Genomic DNA, 12,477 nt, shown 5'->3' with positions numbered 1-12,477 from the left:
ATGTTTTTGATGAAAATTGAGCTCCAGACACCGATATTAGTTTTCGTCTATCTCCTATAGAAAAGGGTGTTTCCATTTAAAAGCATCCAATTTGACCCACCCTGTACATAACCTAATATTTAATCAAATACATACTTCCTTTTAGTTTTATTGATTATTAATTTTTAACTGCTAGATTATACATTTTACCCACTGTGAAACGGTCCTATTTTTCGTCCAACCCGCCTCTGTTTCATTTTTTTTACTTCACTTTGTTTTTTTTTTTTAAATTGGGAAATCGATTTTTATTATTTTACAATATGTTGTAGTCTAAATGTGAACTTGAGAAAACCCTTTAGTTTAAGACATTTACACATTTTGTTCCAGATATATTATTTAATTATTAAAAATTGCACGGTAACATTGTACGAATTCGCATTCAGTGTAAACGTTCTCTATCTTACCTAGTTCGACGACAGTGTCCAGCGGATTGACCACCGCAAAAACAAAGCCTCCCCGCTTCGTCCTGGGTTTGGCGCTGATCAGCACGGCAAACTCCGGACTTAAAACGTCGGGCAGGATCTGTCTGCGGGCCATTTTCACATCTGAACCGGCCTTGAAGCCGAAGGCGGGGAAACCGTCCTCGCTGTCGGCCACGTACTGAGTTTTGGGATCCTGGAGCGGAATCTTAACAGCATCCAGGAGGTTATAGTCGAAAACTGGAAGTAAAAGTAATGCTTTTATTAGAATGTGGTAGAAAATGATAATTTATACAATCAAATATCTTCTTAAAACGGTCATTACTCTATTCGCAAAATAACCCGAAGAAGGTCAAGGTTGAATAGTAAAGAGGGTTATTCCCCCCGTGTTTCCTCTTGTCTCTAGTAACTACTTCGTGTAACGTGTAATACGTCGTGTCGGTTTCTAAGCTCGAGTCAAAGATCTTCTTTTCATAAATCTCAGTGAAATAAGTAAACCTAGCCGTTTCTAAAATATCTGCTGTTACAATGTTTCCTTTAATTACATCTCGTTATGGTGAAATATATTCCACAAGATAAACATTTCGACAGGCTATTATAATATATATACCAGGTACTTACAAACAAAAGTTTTCACTTAATCTACAGGAATATAATTACAATATTTTTATTATTTAATTTTATTATAATTAATTAATACATAAAATTGTATATGTTATGATTGTTTGTGGCAGCATTGATTGTCTATAACAGATATTTAAAAACAAAACGTCTCGCTTAATCTGCAGGAATATAATTACAAAATTTATATTATTTAATTTTATTATAATTAATAATAGTTAATACATAAAATTGTATATGTTATTATTGTTTACGGATTTAACTTATTAATATACCTGTATTATTGCTTGATGAGCAATACTGGCAACATCATTAATATGTCGAGCTGATAGGTTGTCTTGACTTGAGGGTAATTATATTCATTTAAGTCATTTTACTGACTTAACTTGCAGATCATTATGATTTAAGTCAAAAATAGAGACTTAAGTCATAAAAACAACTTAAATAACGTTATATTGATCGTCTTTACGAAATTGACATGACTTGAAATAAAATGACTTAAGTCAAAGACTTAAGACTTAAATCATTTGAACTTCATGTTGAATTTGATTTAAGAATCCATTGAATGCACTAGTAAAATCTTGTCAGATCAAAGAATATCACAACAAGAAAAGAAAATATATGCTTTAGTTTACAGATGTTAAATAATTAGAAAACATGTATTTTACTTTTAATAATACTCCCTTTACCACAATAACAAAATTTACAAACGAAAGTAACATCAATGCATCCTAACCAGCAGTTTAAAAGCTATTACCTAGCACCCATCTTTTACCTCTCCCAGGTTTGCGATTATTAGTTTAAAAATCATTAATTATGTATACAGAGTGTGTTAAAACTGAATGTTGGGAATTTAAAGAAATATTTTTATTTGTAAATAGAGTAGTCAGCCCAACTTATAAAATACATTATTATTAGGTATCGATACAATTTGTAGTTTTAAGATATAACATTTAAATTAGTTCATATTTGATTACGGTCAGCCAGCCATCTGACTGAAACATATAAAAAAAAACAAAATATCAAAAAAATACCGATATCCAGTGGTGTTATATAGCATTTCAAAGTAAATTGGAGTAGTTTAAGTCTTTTAATTGCGGCACTGCGTTTGTCGGCGCTTTTGTCGGTATCTGTCGGACAAAGAAATAAAGAGTCTCAAACAAGTCTAATTTTCTTTGGATATACTTTACTTAATATTGTAAAATATATTTGTATTGTGAAGAATCTAAATTCCGAGTTGACCGAGTTGAAAATATGATATTTAGGAATATACTAAAATTCATGAATTTGTGTTTGAAGAAATTGCAAAATAAAACACTAATTCACCACGATACGTTTTGATGTATTGTACCAGCAAATGTTCCAACCCCCAACTGTAACAATAATAACTCAGATGCAAAAAAAACGCAACATAGCGATAACGATATTAAAGAAAACATCTGCAATACTCAAGTATACAAAGAGAAAAAAAATTGTAAAAAATACCCTAATACTTTGTATTGCCTCCCTTGGCTGCTAGAACTGCCTGTATACGTCCATGCAAACTGTCATTGAGGCTGCATATATCATATTGCGTTATGATTCCCATTCTTCTTTAAGAACCAAGCGAAGTTGATTTAGTGAAACTGATACCGCTTCGCGACCTCTAAACCACTTGCCAAGCATTTTCCAAACGTCGATCATGATGGGCAGTTCATAGTAGTCTATAGTTCACAATAATCACCAAAGCCGCCTTTTCATATTGAAAAAGAAATGATAATTGAAAAAATTGCAAATTGTTAGTAGCAAGTTCATTTCACTCTTAAAAATTAACCAAGGCATGTATTGACATGATTCAAAAAAGAAAATGCTGACAAGACATGGTTCTGACCGCAAAATTATATTTTAGGAAAATTTACGCACGAAATTATTGCACATGCTGTTTTAAAGTTAAGTTAAAAAATCAACCCCTCGTTTAACCCTGTATAATATACAAAATACTAAATTTTATAAAAAAACTGAGTTTACGAATTAAAGTTGATATAATTATATACAGCTTGCTAAAAAATCACGAAAATAGAGCTAAAATTAACAAAAATATAACACTTTAAATTTGACCAAAAATTTCTCCGTTGCGTTTTTTTTGCATCTGAGCGTATATTTCAGTTAAATAAGAAACACTTAACTGAAAACATAGAAAAAGTCTCAAATCTTTAATAATTATTTAATCTTTAATTCTGTTTACCAAAATTTTCGTATGGTATGTATCTAGTTAAGAGAACTGCAAGTTGCCGTAGGGTGTTCCTGTTTAAAACGAGAAGCTTTAGCGTTGCTTGGCGCCGAAAGTTTTATAAACATTTTGGCTTTTAGAGTTTTAGTAACTCCAATAAAAAACTTAGGCTTTATTTATATTTCACACTTATACAAATTTAATTAAAAATATAATCAAATTTAACAGTCAAGTCAATCAAGTTTTAATTCTTGTTCCAACTAAAGTGTGAATGAAAGTATATAATTTTATTCTTTTTTGATTTTTTTCCTTATTAATAACAAAACAACTATGTTCGTATTGAAAGGCTAACAAGTGTACACCACTTGTAAACTTTATTCCAACTGAAATATGCTTTATCTATTGGAAAACCAGCTGAGACAAAACGCAAAGGCGGAAACTACTGTGTAGACCGAAAAACCCGGTTGTTCTGTCGAAGAAATTGCACGCCAGCCAGGCAAAATACGGAAAGCTATTGAATAAAAGAAATACGACGCGCGAATAGAATTTTCGAGAGTATTTCAATATTCCCGGTGCATTAGCTCGATGTTAGTCGCATAACACTTCCGGAAAAGTTCGAAAGTTATCGATTCGGAAGTCGTAAAAATATATAATTTAAAAATAGTTTGCATAGGGAATGGATTGGAACGTAATAGAAATCCAGAATCGAATGGTTCTGTTAAAAGAATGTTCAAATTAATAGTAAACTTGGCTGGAAACAAACCGGGATTGGATTAAAAAATGTATGAAAAGTAATAGTAAGAGGTAGATTGAAAACTTTAAGCACCTGCAAAATAGTTTCAAAAAACGACCTTAGGAAATCAGGAGATCTCGGAGAGGATTAAATCATGTGAGAATATCGCCAGGTTAACGATGACTGATGACCAATTGGTGAACATACTACCAGAATGGACATTTCTTTCAACGAAGTTTTCCAAAGCCGCAGGGAACCAAAAGAAAGAGAAAAGGAAACAGTCTTACATTTCCTATGCCGCTATTTGGCTTTTTATGGGACCCAAATCGGTTCCTCGGATGCTGCAACTTCGTAGATATTGAAGATATTTCTGGAAGAGCATTACTGAAGTCATCCGTTTCCTGAATGCACCTCTAAAGCCACCCGATTCCACAGACGTTAATTCCAGACTAGAATGGGATTGTGTGCGTCCTCTAAATACATTGGAAGAACATAGCAATTTACTTTAGCCTGGGTACTGCGCACGCGGGAACAAAGGATAACGAAAAAGTAGATGGCATTACCCAACAATGCTCACCAATGCCATTAATATATTGAAAACTCTTCGATAGCGATTCTATTTATGTCCAAACTACCGTTGATGGCCATCAAATATCTAATTGGTAGACCATAATTGATATTTAATGGTTGCAGAGAAATAGGCCACTAGACATCTCGAAAAAAATCTTATCTAGTGACTTGAGTACCAGGGTATCTATCGGAGTATCTAAGGTAATAAATAATAATTCCCGTGCCTAAGAATGCTGTAAAATACCTCGGAGCCTGGTTAGATAGTAAAATAACATTCTGTTACCCAAACAATCACAAAAGCGGAAAAACTCTAGCAGCATTATCAAAACTAATGGCGAATATAGGGGGCCTAGGCCATTAAAGCGAAGAATTCTTGGAAGCGTAATATATTCACAATAATTGTTATATGCAGCTCCAGTATGGTGGAAATCAATGGAAAAATAAAAGCAAAGGGAAAGATAACACCTCTGCAGTGCAAATTATGTATTAGATTTTGTAGCGCTTATAGAAACTATAGCTACTGAGGCAGATAGTGTCATTGCGGGCATCCCTCCTATCCACTTATTAGCTCATTAACGAGCGGATAATTACAAGGGTGAGCTCAAACAAATAATCAGGTAAACTGTGATGGAGAAGTGGCAGGATCCGTGGGATAAAGGAAAATATGGAAGATTGACCTGGAGACTTATGCCCAACATTGAAAAATAGATTGACAGACCATACGGTGAAGTGGGATACCACCTGACACAAATGCTGTCTGGACACGGATACTTCCGAAAATACCTCTATAAGATGCTCTGAGTCTATCTAAAAGCTCTGAATCATGTATATTTTGTGGTAAAATAGACGATGTTGAGCATGTATTCTATTGTCCCAGGTGGAAGGATGAGAGAGATAATTTTAAGGACAGTGGACTGGATTTCACTGAAACGAACATGATGAGAATCCTTGAGGGAGGTGAATTATTATGACAGAACTTTTAGTCATCATCATCATCACGCAGCCCCCTTTCACGTCCATAGTTGAACATAGGCCTCCTCCAAACGTCTCCAGTTCTCGCGGTTTTTAGCTGTTGCAATCCAGTTAGTTGTTATTCGTTTCAGGTCGTCGGTCCATCGGGTGGGAGGTCTGCCTTGGCTACGCTTGTCGGAACTTTCAGTACATGAAGCCAATTGACGATAATTAGTGCCAATAACCAGCAAATCTTTTATATTAAATTTATACTACCATTTTTTTATTACAAATATTTGTAAAATTTGTAAAACGCTGACTAATTAAATATCTAACGAATTCTGATATCAAGTAGATACCAAATTTTTTTGTTAATATAGCAATATATATCGTACATATTATCCTGATTTACTAGTATTTTTAGACCATAACTTTATTGATGATTCAAAATAAATAAAAACTATTACGATCTGTCTAATAGTATGCAGGTCAAACATATTTCTATATGCATATGTTACAGTACTTTTTAGTATAAAAGGATGAACTAAACAGTTAATGTACGAGCATACATCATTGTAACGATTTTTACATGCATTGTATTGATGTTACTAGAAGATGTACAATGAACAAAATAGAAGCTTTTAGTAGTTATTGTGTTCATAACTGGGGTTATATATTATGCACTTATTATAAAGTTATATTAAAACTTCGAATGTAGAATTCCGTTTTATTATCTAATGGGTCTTTTATAGCTAAAGTATGAAGTTTACACTTAAACACCTACATGCCATTATATTACAAAAAATATAGGTTGTTATAATTGCAAAATAATTTAATGGTGTAAAATTGATAAAATTATAGTTCTTGTACTGTCAACGATTTTTATAGACGTATCTGTTGAAAAAAAAAACTAAATTGCTCTTGAATAGTTGTATTTAGATATTTCAAATAATTTTATTCTTTGTTCTTTGTGTTTTTTAGGGTTCCGTACCCAAAGGGTAAAAATGGGAACTCTATTACTAAGACTTCGCTGTCCGTCCGTCCGTCCGTCCGTCCGTCCGTCCGTCCATCCGTCTGTCACAAAGGTCTATCTTATGAACCATTATAGCTAGACAGTTGAAAATTTTACAGATAATGTATCTATGTTGCTGCGATAAGAACGAATACTAAAAATAGAATTAAATAAATGTTTATAAATAAAAAGTACTTTCACTAAACATTATCGTTTATGTACGAATTTTACACAGAATATTTCAAGTCCTCAAGTGGCCGCGTGGTTATAGGCGTTAGGACTTGAAGGCGTTGATGCGTAGTGAGGCAGGTTCGAATCGTAGTCACGGCACTTTTAACTAACCAAACCAAATTTTTTTTAATCGTTTTTTTTTAATTTTTACATATTTATTTTTACTTTTTACATATTTATTATTGACTAATACAATTTTTAGTAATGTATTTCTTCATTTTTTTTAAATTACTTATACGCGCATTCAAAATTTCCGCTAAATCGGAAAAAAAGTTTATAATAATATAATGTCTAATGTTGTATTATTTGAATGGTACATTAGGTAGTTATAATATATGGTAGTTATAATGAATGGTACGGAACCCTTCTTGCGCGAGTCCGACTCGCTCTTGACCAATTTTTTATTTGCTTTCGACAACGCCGACAGGGAGAGACATACTTTCCGAAAGGTTAAGCATTTGTTTGTCCGTTAGGCAAATTTGTTGATTAATGAATCACAGCTGACAAGGCCTCCGTTGCATTAACGCAGCAGTGTTTACAAAACTAAATATTTTATTTTGTAGATTTTGTGACAGTAAAGTGGCGAAATACCCATTGGACTTTTTTGAAGAGATGTATCCGCCACATTGGTATAGATATTTTTATATTACTTAAGTATAAATAACACATAAATGTTTTAAGCTAATACACTTATACTCTAATGGAACGTACTCTCTTAATTTCGCACTATTTCAAACAATTTAGGTAATCTTGTTAGAATAGTGAAAAGTAAGTTTATCTGAAGTTAATTGTTAATTGTCTATCATATACTAGTAAATTGTGTATAAAACTGGAAATATTTAAGACAATAATAAATATTTTATCGTTGTATCATTAAGGAAGTTAATTACATATCGATATGGCTATAAAATTATAATTATATCAATCTTACAGATATCTGCAACACTAGAAAAAGAATTGTACAGAATAGAATACCAGCTCTTCTAGATATGTATCATAATGTAAACAAATATCATACACAATTTAACCAGAATTACATACACCATATTGATCCATTATAAAACTTTTGTTGTCAGATAACAATATTGTATAATAAGAATCCATAAATTTTGATTTTATTTTTTTTGAATTTACATAGAACTAAAATTATGAAAAAAATATAAAATACCAAAAGTTTAATTTGCATATTTGTTAGTTTTTTCGGTTGTGTTATATGTTCATTTTTCAATGAAACATTGTTTATTGGCTTTATTTTTTTCTGGCATAAATGCTACAATAATGCTTGTTCGAAAAAGTTTATAATTCTGTTGAAATAAATCTGCATAAAAAAGACAAAAATAAATATTCGTGTTTATGTAGTTATATGCCTATTGAATATTGGTGATGTTTATTTTTATTAGATTAGGGAATAAATGGAAATAATAAAGAATAGTAATGCGAAAATGGACGAATTTTAATTTACTAATAAACTATAATAATGTATGAAACTTAAATTTTAAAAATTCTGATAATTTCTTCGTAAACTATCGGATTTGGATTTAGATATTTATTTTTTACCAAGTAGCATTACCTTACTTTTTAAGTTGATTTTACTTTTAAAAATTAAGAAAATGTATGTTTATATTTGAAATAATCGATTTTTTGTTGTGTCTGAGTGTAATTTTTATCATTTTTCTATAAACAATCATATTATGTAGTAGATATTAATTTATTTATTGTAATGGAAAATTGAAGTAAATTATTTTAAGTTATCATATCCTTTTTACTATTAAGGGCTAACCTGGAGGGGTCTACTTTGTTTATGCGGAATTCAAACCGCGGCCCTCGGCCATATTATTGTCAATGGCGTAATTTTATTTTATTTTGCATATACAGGATGTTACATAAACCGTGAACATAGAACTACGACATATTGGAATCAATCAACATAAATTTTAACTTGATAAAATTGATCTCTACAGTATGTCCCCGAATTGTCTTTATAAGAGGAAACACGTTTATATTATTGACATTTTCAGAAAAATGCATTCTTCATAAAATTTTTGCTTGTTCTAAAATGGCTAATCCCGTTTATACTTTTAAAATTTCTTTACCGTTTTAGAAAAAATTAAGAAAAACATGAAAATATGATTGAATTTTAGTTGAAGTCCTAAAAATCAAAAGGCGTTTCTATTCTTTCTTTCTATTTACATTTTCTTTCGTTCTCTTTCTATGTGTTATTCTTATTGTATATATGTTCTTTGATAGATGGTTATTATTAATTTTGATTAATGTCATATTCTTTGCTGTTGTTAAAGTATCATATTTTCTGATAACTTTCTTCACCCTTTTCGCAGCATTGAACTAAATAAATTTTGTGCTTCTTTAACGTTCTAAAACAACAAAAAAACATGACGTTAATTAAAATTCTATCAATAACAATCTATCAAAGAATGAAAACGAAATTATGTTACAATAGAAACATTTTTATATAACGCGTTTTGATTTAGGACTTCAACTATATTTTCATGTTTTTCTTAATTTTCTTTAAAACAGTATGGAAATTTGGAAAAGTATATATGGGATTAACAGTTTTAGAACAAGCAAAAGTTTTTTTAAGAGTGCATTTTTCTGAAAATGTCAATAATAAAAGAGTTTTCCTCTTGTAAAGACCATTCGGTAACATACTGCATACAATAGTATATTTTTTATTATGAGTAAAAATGATACTTTTTTCGTGGCGGGGCTGTAGGTACGTTTGAAGCATATAGCCGAGGCACAAGCCCGACAACAGCCGAGGCACAAAAATAATTTTCTTCTTCGGATAGGACATGGATTTTTTTAAACGCCACCAAATAATTTTTTAGACAATTTCTTAGACAATAAATGTTCCAAATAATATAAAAATATTTCAAAGTAAGTAATTATGTATCGAAAAACTATAGTTGAGTTTGACTGCAAGGTCTGCTAGTAATCACTTTCAAGCTTAAAGTATCATCATAACGATATTTATTTAAACCAAAAACTGAAGTGTCAAAACGAGTGACAACGTCAGGAAATAAATAAATAAATGCTGCAACTTGGCATTTTTTACAGCAGAGCTACCACCTAAATCCGCAGCGCGAAATTTAAATTCCAGTTTGTCAGCACGACGCCGAATATGGCAACAATGAATTTAAAAATCGTGCTCTCGATTACATAACTAAATGTTTAATTGATATGAAATATAGATATTCTATGTTCACGAAGTATTCAGAAACCATCTAATTAATAAAAAAAACATATGCACAAGATTCTTTTTTACTTCTATTTGTTTTCTGTTCTCATTTCTTTCTTTTCTCCACCAACGTTGTCATATTCGCTGATGAATGTGCCGGGAAATTTCATCGCTAATCCCGAAACCCAAATCAAATAAGCTTAATCCGTGCAAACGTCCGTGATATTTTTTGCTCGAAATGCGTTGTTCCAAAACCGTAAGAGGTATGTTTGCAGGCGGATGATTCGATAAAGCCCGTCACCTCCCCGACGCGGATGCCGCTCAATGCCCTAGAGATTTTACTATTGTAGTACGTTTCGTGTACGTTTAGCTACAGTATGTTCTTGCATCAGTTGATGAGAAACTCTGTGAAATAATACTGCCAATAAACCTTTCATTATCTATAAAAAATATTCAGTAGTTCAAGCCCGCATTTATAAACTAAAAAACTCGGTTTGGTAAAATGGAGTTTTTTTTAGTTAATGACTAAAAAACGGAACCTTAAAGAAACCCGTCAAGGAACCTGTCAAGACTGTTGTGTTTGTGTTTTCTGCTAAGACTGCAGTGTTGTTTAATTGCGATGATCACTCCACGCCAAATTAAGCAGTTTGGAACGTCTCACGACATGCTAAGCGCGATACACGCAATATGCATTGCTAAACTTGACGGTCAGTTTTGAGTGAATAAAGGAGTAAGGGAGGAATAAAGAGTGTCACTCCAGAAGTGCCGAAAAATTACTGTTTAAAAAAAACCGCTTAAAAAAATGTTCCATTGCCATCTGGCGACATATTTGGTAGCTTGTACAGTCTCAATAATTTTTTAATTTATTTATGTTTAAATAATAATATGCTAAAAAATAGCTAAAAAGTTAAAAGTGTCGGGTTTTGAGTCTGATGTCCGTTTCAAATACGAAACCATCAAAGGGAACATCTTCCTCAGGCTAGCGCACCATTAGCTGGTTATCAATTAAAAATTATCTTCTTAAGTGACTTCGCAGTATAACTATTCTCAAATAAATTTAATATTACTTAGTTGGGAATTAACAGCTTGTTAGTTACTGCATATAGTAATTGCTCAATGGCATAATGTTACTATGACCTATTTTTTAATTCTGAATAATTCGTCTGAGATTTCAAATACTGTCCCGTATGTGTGGCTGTTCTATATACAGGGTGACCCAGAAATAAGTGCAATTATTTTAAGGGCTGGTAGATGTAGTCAAAAGAAACACTTTTTCTCTTTATCATTTTTCAAATAAGTCCAACATAACAAAGTTATCTTACTTTGAAAATTTAAACAAAAAATGCTCTTTTTGCTTAAATCTTGAGAACCACTGGATCTTTTCTGGATTTTCTTTGATGTAAATTTAATCTACTATCCATGTTGCCATATTATCAAGAAATTATGTTTATTAAGTTAAACCAAAAAAAATTTCCAAAAATGTTCCGAAATATACTACCAGTTAAAATACTTGAACTTATTTCTGGGACACCCTGTATATAAATGTTAATGGATCCATCGTCTATACCCGATATCCAGAAACGGTAATAAACGGTAAAAAATACAACGTGAGATGATACAATACAATAAATCTGATGGAGCTACTTTGTAAATTGAGGTGATTGAGTAAGGAATTCAACTGTCTATATCAACTGTCAGTAGTTTTAAGATTTAGTTTAATTCACACTTGTGATAAGACTCTGTGATACATGAGACTGAAATGTTGTCTAAATTAAAATAAGTAATAAAATGGAGGTCCGAAATTCTTTTAGTTTCAATATTGAGTAATTATGTACCACATTTAAAGAAACTTATTCTAATTTTTAACCAAGCTGTCGATAAGAAGTTGAACAGGCTCAACTAATTTTAATATGATCAATTTCCCACTAAAATCAATGTAGAATGAGTGAGAGGGGGAGGATTAATCACTATAACTTTTTTATTTTTTTTAGTTAAAAAAACGAGATTCGGTATATTAGTTTATGACATAAATTAGAATTGATTGACCTATTCAATTGTTTTCGGTCACTTCCGGTTTCACCGGAAATGGCTACAACTTTTGATTTTTAAATGACACCCCCGGTATTTTTTTACTTTATTCGATAGAAAATGTCACTCTGAATAGAATGACATATCATATGTCAACTTTTGACATTCTCACATATGGTTTATTTGAAATTATAACTTGAGGTTCGCAACAAAAATTTGACTCGAAATACCAAGTGTGTGGTATCAAATTATTCGTAAAAAAATGCTTTTTCCAAATATGCTAATAAGCCACCCTCGTTCCATTTGAAAAAATTGAGATATGATTAAAAATACGATTTGAGCATTTTCTAACTGGCCAGGACGAGACAATAAAAACATTAGACGATCAAATCTATTTTTCCAAGGCTCCTTGATGAAGAATTAGTGTTTTTAACATAGTCATGGCACTCTAGATTGAATTTTAAAATA

General features: G+C 31.5%; 1 protein-coding gene across 7 annotated transcripts in view; it reads right to left on the bottom strand.

Annotated features, from left to right (window-relative positions):
- The window catches only part of LOC115875628 (collagen alpha-1(XVIII) chain-like), a 955,759-nt gene that overhangs the window by 508,598 nt on the left and 434,684 nt on the right, over window positions 1-12,477 (bottom strand). For all 7 annotated transcript variants that reach the window (XM_030891132.1, XM_030891136.1, XM_030891133.1 and 4 more), the window contains exon 3: window positions 444-698. In XM_030891132.1, coding sequence (XP_030746992.1) covers window positions 444-698 — 255 coding nt within the window. The remainder of the gene's footprint in view (window positions 1-443; window positions 699-12,477) is intronic.

The sequence above is a fragment of the Sitophilus oryzae genome, unplaced genomic scaffold, assembly GCF_002938485.1.
Source record: "Sitophilus oryzae breed Bouriz unplaced genomic scaffold, Soryzae_2.0 scaffold_1393_pilon_pilon, whole genome shotgun sequence".
In the NCBI taxonomy this organism is placed as follows: domain Eukaryota; kingdom Metazoa; phylum Arthropoda; class Insecta; order Coleoptera; family Curculionidae; genus Sitophilus; species Sitophilus oryzae.
Note: the sequence above shows the minus strand (reverse complement) of the source record. Positions and strands in the feature narration are given on the sequence as shown.